The sequence below is a fragment of the Ursus arctos genome, unplaced genomic scaffold (genome assembly GCF_023065955.2).
Source record: "Ursus arctos isolate Adak ecotype North America unplaced genomic scaffold, UrsArc2.0 scaffold_15, whole genome shotgun sequence".
Lineage (NCBI taxonomy): Eukaryota > Metazoa > Chordata > Mammalia > Carnivora > Ursidae > Ursus > Ursus arctos.
This window is the reverse complement of record NW_026622819.1, coordinates 46,280,497-46,301,951: the sequence shown is the minus strand read 5'-3', so window position 1 is coordinate 46,301,951 and position 21,455 is coordinate 46,280,497. Positions and strand designations below refer to the sequence as shown.

Genomic DNA, 21,455 nt, shown 5'->3' with positions numbered 1-21,455 from the left:
GAGGGGGAAAATCACCGTTCAAAAATGAAGTGGATTTCAGAATACCCAAAACAAACAATATAAAAACTTAAAAATAAGATACATGTAAAATAGCATCAATAATATGAAGTACCCAGGAAAAAGTCAAGGTATTAGTTAAATATCTCTATGGTGAAAATTTAAACATTTTATTAAGGGATATTAAAGAAAATCGAGATGTAAGAGATTAAAACACATTTATGGACTGGAACATTCAATATTGTAAAGAGGTCAAATTTACTCCACAAAGTGGGAGAAAAATACTGTATTTATAGCAGATTAAATCAGCAGAGGACTAGTATCCGAAATATGTAAATTACTCATAATTTATATAAATAATGATCAATTTATGATAAAAAAGCATTTGTCCCCTTAACACTCCCCAAATCCAAATGGTTCATAAACAAAAGAAAAACTGCTTATTAACCTTGTTAGTAAAGAGGAAAATGCAAATTAAAGACACAGTGAGATGCCATCATATCCTTTACCAGTTTGGAAAAAGAACCAAATCTGGTAATACTAAGTGTGGATGAGGATGTGGAATAGGAGAAATTCTTATACACTGCTGGTAGATGCTCGGGAAACAGGCATTCTCTAATAAGTTTCTCCGACCCAGTAATTTCGCTCTCAGAAGTATACTCCAGAGAAGGTTCTGTATGTGTGCACCAGGATTCGTGTACGGGAATGTCCAGGGTGGCATTGTTCATGATAATTGAAACAGAAGGCGAAGTGTGTACCTAAAATATAGTGAACAAATAACTTGAGGCATATCCATTCCCGGAAAAGTATTCAATAGTGAAAACAAACAATCTACAGGAATACACAACAGCATGAATGAACCTCACAGATAGACCTGCTGAGTAAAAGAAACAGAACACAAAAGCTTACAGATGATAGGATGTCATTCATATGATGTTCAAAACCAAGCAAAACTATACCTATAATTTTGGAATGCATACACAGGCGGTAAAAGCATAAGAAGATGAATGATTACTGCAAAATTTAGAATAGTGATTATCTGTACGGGAGGAGCAAGGTTTTGTGATCAGGAAGGGACAGCGGGTTTGGAGTGGGTGTCAGCAGGACTTGAGGAGAACTGGCAATGTTTTACTTTTTGTTTTGGGTCCTGGTTACCCGAGTGCTTGCTTTATAAATATCCGTGCACTATGAATTTATATGTGCAATGCTTTGTACGTCTCTTATGTTTCCCAGCAGACAACAGTTTCACCTTAAAGCCATATTGTGACATCATCATGCTTCCATCGTCTTGGAAAAAATTAAAAAGTCTGACGGGACTGTGACTGGCAAAGTCATGGAGCCTGTGTTCTCACTGGCAGTGAGAATGTCAACTGGCATGAGTGCTTTGGAAAACTGCTCAACCACATTCTTGTAACGTGGATGCCTATGAAAAGAGAAAAATGCGACTGTAGGTCAGAGATGAAGCGGGGAATAGGAAAAGAAAAGAAAAGAGAAAGAGAGCTTCCTAGATTGATGAGGACTGTGTGCTTTGAACGGAGGAGTATGATCGCGTCACTACCCGAACCAAGAGTGTACGACTAATAAGCCAACAAAAGAAAGAAGAGGTGCCCCAGGATGAGTGACCACTCACACAGCTCCCCACCCCTGCGCGGTCTGGGCAGGAAGTAGCCCTGCATGCTCAAGATGGCACTGCGGGTAGGAGTTCCTGCGGTGACTCATGCTCAACAGAATTGTCTTGATGGTAGACCCCTTTTCATTTTTCAGTTTCGTCCCTGGGAGGCTCGCTGAGCTACCGAGGGTGAATCATTTTACAGCCCTCCCCACTTCTCTCCTCTGAAGAGTGCTGGTTATGTGGGCAGGGGCAGCATTAACTTCCCTTAGGAGTTACTTGCTGGGCAAATACTGGGATTTCTCAGAATGCTGACTTGTCCGTGCTGGGCTACTGTTTTCTATGCTGTACGAAGAGCCCTGGAGAGGGCTCTAACTGGCTCTTGCACTGGTTTGAGAATGACCTTAAGCTTCATCTCGCGGGCATTCATGTAGAGTTACTAAAAATAAAAACTGTCCATAAACACGAAAGCTCTTTATCATCTCCCCGGTGTTGTGAAGAGCATGTCTTTGTAAGTTAAAAAGCACTTTATTAGTAAAATGCCTTTTTTTTTTTTTCCAGAAGAAAAAGAACCATGCGTATTTGGAAGGGCAGGTTTTCTTTTCCCATCTCTCCATCCCATCCCTTTCTGGGAGGGCATCCGTAGTGGCCAATTGCTCTTGCTACCCAGAATCCGTTTTTCCTCTTGAAATGCACCACACTTTTTCTTTGGGGGAATCACCTTCTTTCACTGTAGAATGAACACAAGGTTTGGGACTATGACTCAGGCTCAACCCAATTAGTCCTTCTTGAGCCTGTGGACGCAGATAGATCAGGAATGAGTCTGTGACCCAGTGTGGGCCTTTGAGGGAATGTGAATCACTGGACCTGTGGGAGAGCAGCCGAAAGATGTTCTTGGTAGGTGGCTGGGTGCTTGGCGGGTATAGCGGAATCTGAGGAGGGAGCCAAAACCGGAGCCAGCCAGAAACCAGGTCCCCAGTGACCTCACTGGCGCCATTGAGTCAAGTCTGCCTGCAGCTGCCCTTTTCAATAATGTCAGTCAATAAATTCACTTTACAGTTTAAACTAGTTCGAGTTGGGTTTTCTCTTAACTGCAACCTAAAGACTCTGAGGAAAGGTTTATTGTCATAAGAACAACACGGAGATCTAGCTATGAGAGGTGGTCCATAGCAAGGGAGAAATTTAGTTGCCTTGTAAATGTATCATCATTCTGAAGACCTTGAAGTTCCCTTCGGGTACGCCCCGGATCTCTGGCCTGAAGTCGCCCTCTCAGTGCCGGGCCTGGTGGGGAAGGCAATGCCGAAAGCAACCTGACGCAAAGGAGCGCACTGAGACCACAAAAATCAACGTCAAATAAAAATAAAAGGACTTTCATTTGAGGTGGAGTCTTTGAACTGACAGGTGGTTTAATGGGGAGTATACGATATGTTTTGTACCTTCTCCCAGATCCCCTTGTGTTCTTGATGTTCCTAATTGTCCACGGGTGAGACATTCTTTCCCGTGATACACCCACAAGAGGTACTGGCATGAACCTGTTTGTATATTTAGAGATGAGCACGGAAAAATAGCTGCAAGGAGATCCATTATGTTGACAGTAGGTATTTTGTGCTGCTGAGATCATGGTATTTATTTATTTATATTCCTATTTTTTTTAAAGAATTTTCTACAATGAGTATGACTTATATGGAGTATGACTTATATAATAAAGGAAAGTTTTCAAGTACTGTACAGACACCAGTTTACAAGCACTTTATTTATTTTTAAAGTTTTTGTTTAAATTTCAGTTGTTAATATACAGTGTAAAATTAGTTTCAGGTGTGCAATATAGTGACTCAGCACCTCCACGCGTCACCCAGTGCTCATCACGACAAGTGCCCTCCTTCGCTCCCATCACCTATTTCACCCATCTCCCCGCCCACCTCCCCTCTGGTAACCATGAGTTTGTTCTCTATAGTTAAGAGTCTGTTTCTTGGTTTGTCTCTCTCTTGCTGTTTCCCCTATGCTCATTTGTTTCTCTGCTTCTATGTGAGTGAAATCGTATGGTACTTGTCTTTCTCTGACTGACTTATTCCGTACAAGCACTTTTAAAGGGAAGTCACATGGCTAGACGCAATCTGGAAGTCAGAAGATCTAGCTCAAGTTTGCTTACCTTAACTTCTTACCCTTAACATCCGAAGTTAGTGCCTCCCTTTGCAAAATTTTGGGACTAACACTACACGGAAGCTAAAATGTTGTAGTTTAACTAAGAGAGGGCTTCTGATTCAAATCAATTATACATAGGATTCCTTAGGTAATCATCTCTCCAAAACCCATTCTTCTGCAGCTCCCCCATTGCACAAAGTAGATTCTAATTGGACTGAGTTTTTCCAGATAATCCCATCTGTCTCACCCCTGTTCTCTTGTCTCCTGACCTGGGTCAAATTCTCTAACTTCCATTTCATGAATTTTGTCTAGTGGCCCTTTAGTTATCTATCATTGTGAATTCTAATTACACATAATCCTAACGTTTTCATTTGGTGCTTGGAGGCTATCTTAAGGAGCCTGAGATTTTTCTGCCACTTTTCCTGCTGCTGAAGGAGAAAAGCAAAAACACAAACTTAACTCTACTGGGGTATTGTATGCAGCACCCCTCTACGGGATCACAGCCAACAGTCAACAAGCACACCTTATGAGAGAGAATACAATACACAACACAACTTTCTAAACAACTTGGAAATGAATTAATTCCCATATGAAAGGCTTCTTTGCTGAAAACACATTCAAGGGCTCCTTTTAAAAAGCAAACTCCCATGGCATGTAAGTAAAGACTCATAGGCCTCTGTGGATCTTTTATGATCAACTTGACCAATAAACTGAGACATGAGGTGTCCATTTCAAGGGCACGATAACATGGTTGCGTTCACGCCATGTTTTCATCCAGTGGCAGCCACAGGGCTGTAATAAAGAATGAGGAAGTTCTATACGAGCTGGAATGGAGAGATCTTTGGAACAGAGAGTTGAGGTTAGAAAGAAAGATGCAAGCTGATTGAGGTTAGTCCCCTACACGTAGAGCGAGCGGACAATTGTGGCGGAATCCGAGGCGCACAGGACCAGCTGTGAAGCACTCTTGCCGAAAAGTCAAACTGAATCCAACCAAAGCTCTAGAGCTAAGTTTCATTTATAGGAAACACACAGAAAAGAGGAATAATTTGAATGACACCACAAGGAAGTGGGCAAACCCAGAATGTGGAACATTCTCCAGAACAACTGGTTTGTACAACCTGTCAGTGGCGGGGGGGATGGAGGGAAAATTGTCCTGGATGAAGATACTTAAGAGACCTAACAACCGAATGCAATGTAGGGACCTTGTTTGGGCCTGGATATAAACAAACATATGCTGGGGTATTTTTGAGATAATCAGGGGTAATCTGATTATGGACTGAAGAATTAGGTGCTAAGACATCGTTATGAATTTGGTCATGTGTGATAACGGTATTGTGGTTATGCAGCAGAATGTCCACTTTTTTCTTTTTTAAAGATTTTATTTATTTATTTGACAGAGCACGAGAACGAGAGAGCACAGGGAGCCTGACATAGGGCTCGATCCCAGGACCCTGGGATTATGACCTGAGCTGAAGGCAGATGCTTAACCGACTGAAGAGCCCAGGAACCCCCAGAATGTCCACTTTCAAAAACCAAAATGCACATTGAAGTCTGTAAGGTGAAATAACATGATGTCTGGGATTCATTTTAAAATAGAAGTTGATAATTTTGAATCTGTACTTTGGGAACTCATACTTTTCTCTCTGCTTTTGTGAATGTCAAAAAAGTTTTTGTATAAAACAATAAATAGAAAATGTAAGGTGCAACCCAGGTATACAATTTGTCTAAGAGAGGAGGGAATAAGAATATATATTTTATTTTTTCGTGTTTGTGTTGGGGTATACACAAGAGACTTAGGAAAACAGAAACCTACAGGGTGGGTGGGGAAAATTGGTAGACTTGGGGGGGTGGGAACAAGGCTTCTTCATAAAGCTTTGATATTGCTTTGAATTTTAGCCATTTGGATGAATTATCTAAATTTTTTTTAAGAAACAAATAAAGGTTAAATAAACACGAAAATGCTCAAAAACAGCTCCCTATACACAGAGAAAAAAAAGAGAGAGAAGGGGTTTAGAGTAGATTTCTAGGCTTCTTTATGTCTAGACTACAATGAATTAATAAATTGTTAATATTTTATAAAGCTGGTTCCAGTAGTAACTGTAGAGATGGACAGAAAACAATAAAAACAATAAAAACAATAAAAAATTAAAACAGAAAAAAAAAGAAAAAACAGAACACAGAATCTGAGGGCTGAAACTTTTAAGAGTGTTGACTGGGGTCGTGCAGTAAACATGACCTCTGCCCCCATGTTTAATCCATTCTGCCTTCCCCTTGAATATGGACATTTGCTGGTTGTTATTAGTTACATAGGCAGACATATTAAGGGCAAATATGAAATTCATAGAACAGCTTATAGTGGAAAAATCTGGAGCTTGGGGGACTCAGCTCTCATTTGAAATTACCAATCATGTGCCTTTGGGCAAATCAGCCTTGTCAGGTCTCAGTTTCCCTATCCATAGGCTGAAGAAATTGACTGCTGTCTCTCGAGTAGCTGCTACCTCTCTGATGCTAGGGAAATACATGCATAGGACGAGAGCTCCGTATTTATATTAAATGGATTTAGTGCCATAAGGATGAGCGACAAGGAAGTTCAGCAAGAAAAGACAGAGGAGGGCCACAGGGCTCTCAGAAACAATTCAGTCTGTGAGCTCACTTTTGTAAAGAACCATTGGCTTTTAAGGTTCCCAGACAAATGTCACTCTCCCAGGGCTGAGACTGTTGGGGTCTGAGGTGTTACCTCCGTGATGGAGAGTGTGGCTGGAAGTCCACACTTTCTGACAATTCATGCCCGAAGTGCCTGGGGTGGGAGGCAAGGAGACATCTTGTGTACGTGAGATGAAATACAATACTGGGGTCCCTCAACTTCCTCCCGCGGTGGGGAAAAAGAAACATTCCAGAAAGGAATGTGTCTTTCCTAAGTGGAAGGGCTTGAAAGTTCAGGTCCAAGTCAGAATATTAGAGCAGGGCGCTGTGCCTATGTCACCGAGCACAATTTCCTCATTTTCTACATTTTATAAATGAAGGAACCAAGATACAGCAAGGTTATATGACACAGCCCAATTTGTGTTAGAACAAGGCTAAGAAGGAAGCTCAGGAATGGCGTGAAAGGGCCCATAAATGTGAGGATAAGGAAGATGCCATTCACTGTGGTATTCTCCAGCTCCCAGTCCAGTTCCTGACGCACAGTAGGTGCTTCATTAACACTGGTCACATGACCAACCAACTTCCTGATCTGACTGACTGAACGCACGGATGCTGTGTTCCTACCCTGTGTTCCCTGGTAACCAGCGGGACCCACACATCATCCATTTCACACAGACGATTACGTCATTGGAGATGCTCCAGGCCTCTCTCTACTTGCTGGGAGTTTTCCTGACTGAGAGACACGTTGCTTCCTCCGAGTGTCGCTTCCTCTTCGTTGAGACTAAGGGATAAATATCAGAGACTGACAGGATGTGTGTGGTGTAGCATGACAGAGAACTGGGGTTTCCTTTGATGTAACTGTAGACTTGGCAGCAATAACAGAGCCAAGATTGGTAGTCAGGTGCCCTGGTGTGCTGGGCCAGCAGTTGGGGACCGTGGCCGCCGCTCCTGTGACTGGGAAGGAGATTCGATTGCAAGAGCAATCTCCAGTTCCACTGGAGAATTAAAACTAAACAGAACCATTATTTGACTTGTCTTCTTCAGAATCCATGGTTTCACCTCTTCCCTTTGACTGCGTCCTGCTGGGGCTGCTAGTACTCACAGGTAAGTCTGGGCACAGGCGTCCACAGCTGGAAACTACAAGATAAAGATACAAGGATGGTCATTGTAACGTTTGTAATAGCAAGTATGGAAGCAACCTAAATGTCCACCAGTCGGGGAGTAGGTAAATAAGCTGTGATATACGGTGCAAACACGGAGGCCGACTGCACGTAGTGATATGACCCTGAGTCCAAACATCAATTGATAAAAGAAGGTGTGGAAGGACGTCTCTATCAGACTTTTATTTGGGTATGTGTGTTGCAGGGAGTGGGAATACACAAATGCTTCTTAATGTGTGCGTTCTGGAAAGGGGAACTGGAAAATGGGAAGGAGCAGGGAGAGGGAGTATACTTCTCATGTACCTTTTATACTGTTTAATGTTTTACTATATATATATTTATTAATATGTGTATGTAAAGGCAATTAATTTTAAACCTTAAAATAGCCTGTGAGTGGTTTCAAATACACAAGCTTCTTATTCAGCCAATGTTTTTCATTCATTATGTGCCAAGTGCTTAAAAAAAGAGAGAGAGGGGTGCCTAGGCGGCTCAGACGGTTAAGTATCTGCCATCGATCAGGTCATGATCCCCGAGTTCGGGGATCGAGCCCTGTATCAGGGTCTCTGCTCAGCGGGGAGCCTGCTTCTCCCTCTCGCTCTGCCTTCCACTCCCCCTGCTTGTGCTCTCTGTCAAATAAATAAATAAAATCTTTAAAAAGAATTAAAAAATTAAAAAAAAATAGAGTGAGATTTATGTCAGGTTAACTGCCTTTCATCGATGAGCAGTCAACTGTCCCAGACCAGTGAGCTGTTTTACTGGCAGACAATGACACATTTTCTGATTACCCGTTTCCATCAGCCTTGCCCTCTGGTGTTCACAGGGTTGGACCACAATTCTCTCTTAGGGCATTGGTTCTCAAAGTGAGTTTCTGAGAACAGCCATCTTAACAGCTCCTGGGAACTTGCTAGAAATTCAAATTCTTATACCCACCCCAGACCTATTGAATCAGAAACTCTAGCAGTTGGGCCCAGCCGTCTGTGTTTTAATGTCTTCCCAGTGATTCTGATGCCCCTCAAGTCTGAGAATCATCGTCATCATGAATCATCTTCCAAACAGGACAGCAGCACTGGTTTCCTTTTAATTCTATAAGGCACTACTTGCATTTTTCTTGAAACCAACCAACCTCACTCATTGTCTGGGTCTTGCTCTCTTTCCCTCTTTATTCAGGGTCTTCGGAAGGGGTATACATAGCTGAAGTGGGTCAGAATGCTGATCTGCCCTGTGTCTACTCTGCAACCACTTCTGAAGCTCTTGTGCCCGTCTGCTGGGGCAGGGGATCCTGTCCTGTGTTCGAATGTCATAGTATGGTGCTCAGCACAGACGGAAGGAACGTGAAATATCAGACCTCCAACAGATACCAGCTAAAGAGGAATATCCACAAGGGAGATGTGTCTTTGACTATAGAGAACGTGACTCTAGCCGATGGTGGGACCTATTGTTGCCGGATCCAATTCCCAGGCATAATGAATGATAAAAAATTAAACCTGGAGTTGGTCATCAAATCAGGTGAGTGGACCTTTGTATGCCTTCTTGAATAAAATCACCTGCAGGTAATATTAAATACACTGATTGGTCTCCCTTCTGATCTCCCCAATTACAGCCATGGGGGGGAGTCCTTAAGACCTAAAGTTTAACAGGCTCCCCCAGCGATGCCCAGCCACTTTTAATTTCCTTCATCTATTTTAAAACTCATGGACAGGATCTATAGAATGGGAGGAAAGGTCAAGACTGGTGGTTTGAGGGGCGCCTGGGTGGTGCAGTCATTAAGCGTCTGCCTTCGGCTTAGGGTGTGATCCCGGCGTTCTGGGATGGAGCCCCACATCAGGCTCCTCCGCTAGGAGCCTGCTTCTTCCTCTCCCACTCCCCCTGCTTGTGTTCCCTCTCTCGCTGGCTGTCTCTGTCAAATAAATAAAATCTTAAAAAAAAAAAAAAAAAGGCTGGTGGTTCGGGAACCTGACTGCTCATTAGAATCACCTGAAAATCTTTTTTTAACACCTATAGCTCCTTGGTCCGCACGCACCCACGAACCAGAGAAATCGGTGTCTCTGGAGGTCGAACCCGAGCCCTAGGATTTTACCAAGTCTACCTTACATGAGGATTGAGAACCACCGGACAGTGCACGTGTGGCGTGCATGTGCTCATGCGTTTGTTTGAAGATTTACAGAGCATAGAGTGTGTGGCTGATGGAGCTGAGTTCAAATCCAACTTCGCCTCCTAACTACCTGTGTACTCTTGGGCAAGTTATTTAAACTCGGTGAACTCCTCCTCTATGAAATACGGTAATTCCTACCACACAGGCCCTTGGAAGGACTTTACGAGGTGTTTTATGAAAAGCGTTCAGTGTGGCCTTTTGGGTGGCTGTTAGTTCCATTACTAACCATTAGACCGACCGTGGCGATGCTGACTGTAACACGCCTCTGCCCAACATTTGACGGGTGCCCTGCACTCCATGAAGGGGGCCGGGTAGGTTTGGCAGTTGGGCATGTGCTTCTCTTCATTTGTTGCGTTTCATATTTTTTTTCTGCTGCCCCTTTGACTCTCTGCCACAAGCTCTCTGCTCTCAGACGAGCCGCATGCTTATGTTGGTTTCTGGTATTAGCCAAGGTCACCTCTGCTCAGACGCCATGGACAGACTCCACTGCAGCCTTTCCGTGGATCCTCACCGCCAAGGGACATGGCGCAGGTAATGACGCGGAAGGTGTAGCAGGAAGCCTTCGGGTGTTGTCAGAGTTCAGAGGATTTGGAGTATGGGAAAGAGACGAGAAAAGGGTTTGAGTGGAGGCGTGAAGGTCCCTGGGCACCTGAGATGTTGTATGTGGGGAGGGCTGGGGTGGGGATAGACCTGGGCTGCGAAAAAGGAGCCCTGAGCTAGGATTCAGAACTAGTCACAAGAAGCCCTGTGACCTGGGCCAAAACCTTTCACTTCCCTGGATCTCTGCGTCTTGTTCTGTCCAAGGAGAGGGTTTAGAGACTTTGGATTTTGTAACCTAGTGAAATTCCCACTCCCTCCAAAAACAAAATCCTGGTGGTCTACATATTTTGCCAAATAAGAAAAAAAAAAATTCTACTAAGGCCATTATTGCGTTAAAAAAGACATGTTTTTAAATTAAATAAATTTAGTCTAATGAAAAACGTATTACATTGCCATTATTTTCCAATTGACTCCCAGACTGGGGTGTTTTGTCATGAATTGGCTCCAGTCCATGTTTGGGGTTGGATGAGGTGATTTGGAGGATCTTTTCTAACTAGAATGAAGCCCATCATGTTCTTTCAATTCCAGCCTCAGGAAGAGCAGCTAAATCCTCTGAGTAATTCAGCAAGGACTTCTCCATGCTGTTCTGGTAGAGAAGATAGGGTCAAAAGAGCAGACTGCAGGTCATACTGAGCAGGGAAATTCATCTTAAATGTCTCCCGTCAGATTCCTGGTCCTTTGTATACTCTCTGGGGCTCAGTCTTCCATTCAGTAAGATGAGGGTAATAACAGGTACACCCCATATCTTAATTTCATAAATCTCCTGAGTCCCACCTAAAGGGATTTAAATAAGAAAGGGTATCTCAAGTGCTTAGCCCAGTATTTGATCATAGCATGTACTCAGTACATGTTGGTTATTGGCTTTAATGTTACCAGTAAGATCTGGAGGCAGAATGAGATTGTGGTTAAGTATGTCAGTGACAGGGTTCCATTATCAGTTCTTCATACCAGCTTTGTGAGCTCAAAGTAAAATTGCTCAAACTCTGTGAGGCTCAGTTTCCTTACCTCTACATTGGGGGTAATCCCAGTGCCTATTGCATAAGACTGTTGTAAAAATTGAGTGTGACAATGTAGGCAAAGTGCTCAGCGTGGTACCTGGCTCACAGAAAGCACTCAAATAATAGTTATTATTGTAAGTTTTCAGTTCTCCACCGGTTTAGTCTTTGGTGGTTCTTTAGTGATTGGTAGCCAACATCTCTTCTGTGATTAGTAAGAAAATTAAATATGGTAGGACCAGATGACAATCCTCATTCCAAAAGGAATTTAAAGTGTAAAAACCACATTGGTGGAACTGCTAAGTAAACATAAATCTTAAACACACGCAAGATTTTCTAAAGTAAATCCAGTTTCTGCTTCCCTGTAGTTAACCCTAATCAAGTCGTACCCCATATTTATTGTATGCCCATGTTCCCATCCTGGGCTCCAGCGTTCTTTACGTCACCACAAGTGGGCATTCACTATATGCCCACACACCTTTCTGAAGAGGAAGGGCATTTCCTCAGGGTTGTCCATATCATAAACAAGTCCTTTTCCCTTTGGTTGTTACCTGTTAGTTCCTTCCCTCTAGGGCAACAAAGATGGGGTCTCCTCTTCAAAGTCAACTTTGGGTAGGTGTACGTACCTTTTCTTTTAATGTGGAATGTGGGTACATTGAATATGTTTGCTATTCAGTGGAGTGGAACCTTAACAAGTAAAAGTTCCAGGGCTCTTGGAAGCTCCTAAACATATCTTGAACATAAAACAATGTCATGTCCCTTCCAGATGAAGGAGGCAGAACTAGGTCATGGTGAGTTCTCAGCTCTGGAGGTAGACTTGGTTTGAATCTCAGGTTTGCCAATTACTGGTTGTGTGATCTTACGCAAAGCACCTCTCTGAGACTTGGTCACTTCATCTGAAAAATGGAAAAATAATAATACTTATATATTGTGGTGCAGATTAAAAGATATTATGCAAATAAAGTGCTAAGCACCATGTCTGGCAGGTGATATGTGCTAGATGGTAACTATAAATTTATATACTTTTAAAACCATCACATCCCACCCCCGCTCCCCGCTCCACTCCAGCCGAGTCTTGGGTTCCCTAGAAACACCAACACAGATTTTTCTAACTGTCCCACTCACCTTGGTTGATGGCTATCTATGTGAAATTAAGCAGTGATAATAAAATAGAGCGCTGTTGGGTTATTTTCACTGTAAATTGAAACAAAAACAAAGAAAAGAGAAGTCCGTCTTGCCATTTAGACCAAGAAAAATAGTTACAGGGAAGCAGAAACTGGATTTACTTTAGAAAATCTTGCGTGTGGTTGAGATTCATGTTTACTTAGCAGTTCCACCAATGTGGTTTTTGTACTTTAAATTCCTTTTGGGTAGTAATAAGAGCAAAGGTAAGTGGAAGAGAATCTCTTTTATTTCCTTTTTTTAAAAAAAATATTTTTGGGCTAAGAATATTAAAATTTGACTATTAAAATCATGGCTTGTTAAACCAGGGGTTCTACCTGAAAGGACTTAGACCTTTAGGCTTCCAGAAAGTGGCCATGACATTTAAGAAGTTTCAGAGCCTCTGACTCAGCCAGAGACATGAGCAGCAACCATAGTTTTCCCAAAGCTGGACAATCTATTGATCTTTAGAAGGCTGCGTCTGTGAGGTCAGGGCCTGTGCCCATCCTGTTCGTGGCTCTGCCGCCGTGCCTGGCACAGAGTAGGGGTGTAGACATGTTCATCAAATGGATAGATAGATGAATAAATAAATAGGTAAAAAGGAAAGAAGGTGAGCTGGCAACCAGGCAATGTGACCACTTGGTAGTGACCATGCCAAGGTGAAGGTTGTTGAAGGCAGCATAGTTCGGAGTAAAGGTTTGAAGCCATGCAGACCTAAACCGGAAGGCCATGTCTGTTATTCACTAAGCTGCATGACCCTGGGTAAGTCCCTTCCCTTCTGAAGTCTCAGCTTCTTCATCTGTGTAATGGGGCTAATAGTCCCTACTTTAGGAGAATTGTTTTGAATGCTAAATGAAATACTTTGCTCAAAGAATTTAACACAATGTCCACTCATGGTAAATTATAGCCATGGTTATTATTATTTTCATTTTCAGACAATTAAATACCCTGTCTCTCTTTTAATGAATACATGTAGAACTTTTTCAAGAAAATTAACTTTTGTTATCTTTCAAAATCTAATTACAGTATAATGCCTGCGTGAGTGATATCAATGTTGTTGGAATTTTGCAGCCCTCTTTGGGGCCTTGTGGACACAACAAATGACGTATTCAACCGAAGTCTTCCTAACAGAGGTCTCCTTTTCATGGAACCTAAGTAGTTGGGTTCATTATCTGGTTAAAAAAAATATGGTCATCCTAAAATTGATTTGCAAGTGTTTAGAAAATTTTGTTGGTCTCACGATTAATTATTGTATAAGAGTATAGAGTAGATTTAATTTCAAATAGGATTATAGGCATCTTTAGGATTTTTTTTAAAAGATAAAAGAAAACATTCTTGACTGTTCTGTTGGCTATTTTTTTTTTTCTCTCTTTATGGCAGAGACACAGACACTGGAGGCTTTCCATGATAAACAACAAACTGTAAGTGACTTTGTGTGTGAGTGTGTGTGTGTGTGCGCGCACGCTAACCTTATGCCCAACGCAGAGAAAAGAAAGTTCAACCTTAGTCTTCCTCTTGTTTGCTCTCTGCTTGGGGAAAAAAAATGCTTAATCTCCCTTAGCCTCAGAGCCCTTGGCTGTCACATGTTGGTGATGCCATTTCTAACTGCATGGGCCTATCATAAGGGTGGAATGAGGGGATGTAGGTCAAGTGCCTGGCACATAGGAAGTGCTAGAAAACCAAAACGAAGAAGCACTACCCGCTTGTCCCTCTTATCCTATTTCAAAATGTATACCACTGTGGAGGGTTCAATCTCCATCTCCCTAGAGTATATTTCTTCTCATTTCCATGGCAACCCCAATGAAAAAGGTTATTTACATTTATTTATATATGGCAAGATACTAGTCAGGAATATTTTAAGCCAAGAATTTCTATATCTAACTCCAAATAAATCAATATTTTAATTAACCACAAATTTGGTGTCTCCCACCTTCTCAGAGTAAAAGGGAATCCCCTAGATAGCAAGCTTATAGTAGCGACTTAGACATTCTTTGGGGACACAGCCAGGAGTCTGCCTTCATTTGTCTAAGTCCCCGATTTGTGTATTCACAACTGGGGCTCAGCACTTTGTCTTTGCCCCTCCCCCTCTCTGTGACCAAGGACTGAGTCTAAGTACCTCTGTACATCCATAGTGTTTGACGTGCAGTATCTTGCCCGTAACACTCCTGCAGCAAACGTTTATTGAATAAATGGAAGATTTAATTCCTTTGACTTTGTTTTAAAAGTGTTTACTATTATTGTTTTTAAAGGGACTAAAATTTGGGAAGCAGAAGAATTTTCTGACTCTCAGTCAAAAAATCCAATTGATTAGAGCAATAACATAATAGTTATCACTGCTTAAGCATTTATTGTATACAAGGCCCTGTGCCAAGCATTTTATATTTCTCATCCCTTAATTTTCCCCAGAACGCTACACGATGGTGGCAGACCTAGGACTTGAACTCAGAACTGGCTGGCTGCAAAGGCCTGGCTCTTAAATCACCGTCTTTCTGTGAATATGGGTGTTTCTCTACAAGACACCAAGTTTTGACCACTCTGAAACTCCCTGGAACACCAGGGGACCTTGAATGAATGGGATTCTACTCTAAAGCCCATTTTTATTTGGTGGGAGAGGGGAGTCCATTTACTAAGGGCTCCTTGTGCCCCCAACAGCATAGAAGTGACACATTTTATTCCCTTACTAACTCCGAAGAGTATGCACGTCCCTTTCTTTGGTGGTTGGAGGCCTATCTGGAAGGAGACAGATCATGAGTAGTCTCAAGGTCCCGGCACTCCCGTGGTGCCGTGAAAGGGACGGTCCGATGCACAAGTCATGAGACTGGCTGAGCACACAACTGATTTCTGGCCATCTGCTGTAGTTCTGTTTGTGTTTCCGTAGCAAATACCCACATTGGCTAATGAGTTACAAGACGCTGGTGCGACCACCAGAATAGGCGTCTACATCGGAGCAGGGGTCTCTGCTGGACTGGCTCTCCTTCTTATCATCGGTGCTTTAATTCTCACGTGTAAGTTGGTTGGTGCTTTAATTCTCACGTGTAAGTTGGTTGGTGCTTTAATTCTCATGTGTAAGTTGGTTGGTGCTGCTTCTTTCTCCCTCTGATGAGGAACTGTTAAAAAAGGAACTAACACAAAAATATGAGTTTATATTTATACCTGAAGGTGATAAAACTGAATACTCTGTAGTCCTCCCAAACCTACCAATGATACTAGCTATGTTTTTATTCAACACTTACCAGGTAATACACAAGCATTGTGCCTAATGTTTTTCCTATATTTTATCGTCACCATCCTACGCAGTAGGGAGTATTTATCACCGTTTTATAATGCAAGAAGCAGAGCTACAAGAGAGTATGCCGCTTTGCCAAGGTTTCAGGATCCCTAAGATGCAAAGCTGGTCTCTTACGTTTGGCTAAGAACACAAACCTCTTTAAGTCATGAATTAGGTTTATTCGGAAGTAAAACAAACAAAATTTCTCTCTGTGCATTTTCCTACCTCACTTGTTCCTATCTTACCTGTTTCCTAACTTACTTGTGCAGGTCTTTAGAGAGAGGTGGCAAGTCCTTTAATCAAAGTGTCGGGGGCCAGGATTGCAGCATTCGTGTTTTGCTCCTTCATGGCACTCACACACACATTGCTTTCTAAGTTAGTTTTATTTAAAAAATCTTCTTAAGGCATGGCTTATATGCTTGAACTGCATATTTAAAGTATGTTCAAGTTGATGAATTTCAATAGATGATCACACTTGGAAACCTATCACTACAATCAAGACCCAAACATTGCCATCACCCCAGAAGTCTCACACACTGTTGTAATTGTGATATATTCTCTTCTCTTCAAGGGCAGAGGCCAAGGCCTTATATCCTCGGGCTTAGTACATTCTAGCAGCCTTTCCTACTAATACATAAACATGGACCACATATCGGGTGACCAGTTGTCCCAGATTTGCCCAGGACTGATGGGGTTCCTAGGATGTGGGATTCCAGTGCTAAAACTGGGACAGTGCCGGGAAAATCAGGATGAATTGGTCACCCTAGTTGTGTGGCTTAAAGCTGCTGAGTGCTTTATGTTCATTAAATCCTCATAACTACCCTACTGAGAAAGACACTAATATTATATTAATTTACCAAATGGAGAACTTATATGCTGTCCAAAGTCATATGGTTAATTGATAGATATAGAAGACAAGATTCTCCTATTCCTCCCCATTATGCTGTTCTGCTATTATTGGTAAATGGATTGTTCAAAGAAAGAAGCTACCCCATCCACATTTACCTGGGTTTACTGAGAGGTAGTCGGGGAGTTTGTGAATTGATCATATGAATGTAATGCCTACAGGTTGATCAAGAACAACAATAGACCTCATTACCTTTTTGAGTCCTGCGATGGCCTGGTATTAGGGGCCATTCTAGTTTGTGTAAAGAGGCTTGAAGTGAGGTTTCTTCTCAAGGGGAGAAGTCTGACACTTTGTACCCAGGTCTGTATTACTCCGAAAACATGGCTACTTAGAAGAACAGATGGGAAAGTCCTGTTTGATTTGTGATCTTTTCCCTAGAAGTTGCTGGAGAAAATCTTAAAACCAAGGTGACAGGTGTTTAAGTCAGGACATCAAAGCCTTTAATTGGCAGCAATATAACCAGCATTCCTATATCTTTCTAGTGCACTCTCTGCAATGAGAATCCATACCTTGGTACTACTCAAACCTCCCTCATTTCTCACTCAACTGGTGAAGTATCAAAGACCTGTTCCATCTCCTTTGCCTTAGCCAAGACTTCATTCCTCCTTTTATCCCTTTCTCCAGAATCATCTACCTCTCCCTTTTTATTTATTCCACTTTCATTAGCATAAAAATATGTTCTAACTCCCATATTCCTCCTTGGCTGCTCCCATTTCTCTGTTCTTTATGGGCAAATTTCTCAGATGAATTTTTCCAGCTTTGTATCCCCAGAACTCTTCAACCCATCCTTTAGCTTCTACACCTGTAGCACCAAGGAAATAGTTTTAGTCAAGCCCACCGACAACCGCCATTTTCTAACTCCAGCAGACACCTGTGTCTTCATTGTAGTCAATCTTTCAGCAATATTTAACCAAATCGACTCTCACTCATTCTAGAAAGTCTTCCTTCTCTGGGCTTTTAGAATACCACTCTCCTACTTCATTAGCCATTCCTTTTCAGTCATTTGTGTTATTTCTTTTTCTGCTTGACTTCTAGATATTGATATTCCTTAGGTGATGACCTATATTTCCAGAGGCTTAAATGTCATCCTTAATGTCCTTCTCCAACTCAGAGTGTCCACACAGTTGATACCTTCACTTAGATGTCTCCCACATTTACCATGTCCAAAATGGAGGTCTATAGTCCATATTCCGCCTTCCCAGAATACAACTTCTGCCTCTCTGGTGTTCCCCATTATAGTGTTTCACTACCATCCATCTGGCTGCTTAAGCCAGAAAGCCAGAGACTATCCTTGAATCCTGTTTCCTCCTAACACAAAATCTGATTTTAATTCCTGTAGGCTTTCTCCAAAATACATGTAGAATCCATTCATTATTCTGCATCTCTCTCGGTCACCACCTTACTCTGATCTGAGGCATCATGATCTCTGCTTCCTTCTTCATTTTTTTTATACCTCCTTTTAATCTATTCCTCACACAGTAGCTAGGATGATCTTAAAACACAACCAGCTCTCATATTTCTGCTCTTCAATTATTTCTTATAAGTCTTAGAATAAATCCAAAATTTTGATTACGGCTTAAAAGGTCCTCTGGAGCTAGCCCCAGCCTACCTCTCCAGACCTTGCCTTGGGCCACTCTCTTATTTCAGTTTCAGGAACCCACTATCATCTATATCAGGTGTTCTCGCTGCCTGAATTCTCCCCCGGCTCTTCACTTGGCTGACACATTCTCTTCGTTCAGAACTGAGCATAAAGGTCACCTCTTCTGAGAGTTTTTTCCTGACCACCATCTCCATCATCTGTTCTTGTGCATTATTAGTTCCACAATTAGAGATTATTATTTTAAATGCCTCCTTCACTAGAACACAAGTCTTAAGAAGTCAGGGCTCACAATTCACTTTTGCATCCCCAGTACCTAGCATACTGCCAGGCACATAGGAGATGCTCCATATATTTGCTGAATGTAAGACATGCATCTTTATTACTTACTAGCATAGTCCATGTAATAAATCAAGACACACACTGATAGTTTGATTTATTTCAGTCCAAGGGAGACCAGATTTCCCTAAACAATCCTTGACTCCAGTAAGTTCATTTTATTTCTTATCTCATTTGTTTTATGAAAGCATTTTTTAATTGACTTTTCTTCCACCTTTTACCTAGGGTATTCTTATAGCAAAGAGAAGTTACAGAATTCAAGGTAAGAATAACAGGTGGGGTAGGGGAAGATGGGAATCTTGGAGGCCGCTACTCTAAGATGGCTTTGCTCTTAGGAGTCCTGCCCTAGGATTTAAACTTATACTTCCTTCTTACCTTAGGCATGGATTAATGCAATACCAATTAAACATACTGCTCTGTTCTCCTTTCTGATTTCTCTAGCTCCATTGCCTGAAGTTAAGGTATAGAGCTTATCTCACTATTGATAGGAAATGCTTTTTTTGTATATTAATGGTTTTTTTTCAATGAATTGACCCTTCCAGTGATTGAGCTACGTTCAGACTCTGGGCTGGGCACTGGGTTACAAAAGTGAGCAAGATACCCAGAATCTTCTCTTAGGGCTTTTATACATCAGCCCAGGCATTCTTTTTTTTTTTTTTTAAAGATTTTATTTATTTATTTGACAGAGATAGAGACAGCCAGCAAGGGAGGGAACACAAGCAGGGGGAGTGGGAGAGGAAGAAGCAGGCTCATAGTGGAGGAGCCTGACATGGGGCTCGATCCTGTAACGCCGGGATCACGCCCTGAGCCGAAGGCAGACGTTTAACCGCTGTGCCACCCAGGCGCCCCTAGCCCAGGCATTCTTAACTTCCGTGCCTATTAGAATTACCTAGGGCACTTGAACATAATTTTGCCAACACCAGAGCAAATAAATCAGAATCTTTGGGGATGGGGCCTAAGCATAGATGTTTTTCTAAAAATTTTCCAGGTGATTCTAATGTGGGAACAGGGTTGAGATCTACTGGTCTATTATATTTCAGTCTTGGTATCCATTTTTGACTACACACATACGTATACATATAAACACATGCACACACCTCCATTCCAAATACCCAAAGCTTAAATAACTTCTAGTAGAATTTGGTGATATTTGGTACATGAGTAGAATGCAGTAAAAAAAAAAAAAAATGACTCTGCCTATTGAATACTATCTAAAGACCAAGTATAGATAGTATATTTATGAAGACAAAATACTCTACAGTCAAAAAGTCAAATAGGCCAAATAAAATATTTAGTTATCACTGGCTTTCGATCATCTTTGCCAGGATTTGTTATTAGAGCTGAAACTTGAAATGTGATACTATCCATAGGTAATATTTACGTGCATTAATTCATTATTTGGTTGAAATTATTTGGTGAAATTATTTGGTAGATGTTCATCTCTCTCTATACACGGAAGCTCCATGGAAAATTAGGGCGTTGTTGCTGCATTAGTGTCTGTGTACCTAGATACACACGTGATGTTTAGTAGGCACCGACATAGCTGATGGTTGAGTGAGTCAATGCTCCTTATAGCAGCCCTGTGAAATAGAATGCTTATTATTCCCATTTTACAGACGACATCACTGAGACACAAAGTTTACTAACACGCAGGCTCCATGGGATTTTTGTGTATTATTCACTGCAGTATTTCTTGCTTCCTACAACAGTGTGTAACACACTAAATATTTCTTGATTGAGTGAATGAAAAAAGAAACAACCAACCACCCAACTTGCCCAAGGTCATATGGCTGGTAAGGGACAGAGGCAGAATTCAAACTCAAGTCTTATTGGATCCATAACATATTCGTATTTTTTTCTTTTTGAAATTGTTCAAGCCCACAGAAGAACTGAAGTTACAGTGGAAGGAACAATAGAACCTTTCAAGGAAACTCATGATTTAACATTCTGACATACTTGCTTGCTCTGTTTCTCTGTTAATATATAGTTTTTTTCTGGAACCATTTGTAAGGACATGTCAGGCATCTTCACACTTCACCTCAACACGTCAGTCTGTCCCTCCTTATGATACAATGCCGTTTTTGTACTTAAGGAAATGGAGATGAATTCAAATGTCCTCGATTGTTCCACACATTACTTTATTGCTTTTTTATGGCCTTTTCCTCCTAGTCAGGACCTGATCAAGGACCATGTACTACATTTGGTTGTTGTCTCTTCAGCCAAGCCTGTTCTCTTAACTGTATTCTGTGCTGCCCAGGAGATGCTGAACTCAACTGCAACATTTCTTTCCACAGCCTCGTCAGCTTGGCCAACCCCCCTCCCTCGGGGTTAGCAAACACAGGAGCAGAAGGAACGCGCTCACAGGAAAACATCTATATCATCGAGGAGAACATATATGAAATGGAAGATCCTTACGAATACTACTGCTATGTCAACAATGGGCAGCAATCCTGACAGCCTAGAGGTTTAACCCTTTAAATGCCACCAGATCCCACTACGTCATTTTTGAGCGTGGTATCATCTTTGAAAACTATGAAATGCGTAAGCTAACTGGCTTTAGAGGCTCTGTCCACACCACCAAGCAGAGTTTTTACATTTTCTGAAGATAATTAGCTCCCATAGGGAGGGAACTGTGACCTGTACTGTAGTGAGGCTCAACATTACCTCTGTGTTTCAGCCACCAGGTGTACCCAACTCAGAGACTGCTAGTCAGGGCATTAGAGCTCAAATGGGCTTTTATAGAGAGTAGGAATTCTTAATATGCAGTCCCTGAAATGCCAGGAAATTCGGTCATATGATGGACCCACAAAGCTCCTGAAAATAAAGGGAAAATTATGTGCTGAGGTACGTGCATGTCTTTTTGGGACAGGAAGTCGAAAGAGACC

At 41.8% G+C, this 21,455-nt stretch overlaps 1 protein-coding gene across 1 annotated transcript; it reads left to right on the top strand.

Annotated features, from left to right (window-relative positions):
* Window positions 1-5,153: 5,153 nt before the first annotated feature.
* Window positions 5,154-21,410, top strand: HAVCR2 (hepatitis A virus cellular receptor 2). Its single transcript, XM_026510855.4, has 8 exons — window positions 5,154-5,306; window positions 7,436-7,495; window positions 8,719-9,057; window positions 10,151-10,234; window positions 13,840-13,880; window positions 15,338-15,464; window positions 18,796-18,832; window positions 20,865-21,410. The coding sequence occupies exons 2-8, from the start codon at window positions 7,441-7,443 to the stop codon at window positions 21,022-21,024; spliced, it is 843 nt and encodes a 280-aa protein (XP_026366640.2). The 5' UTR covers window positions 5,154-5,306; window positions 7,436-7,440; the 3' UTR covers window positions 21,025-21,410.
* Window positions 21,411-21,455: the final 45 nt, after the last annotated feature.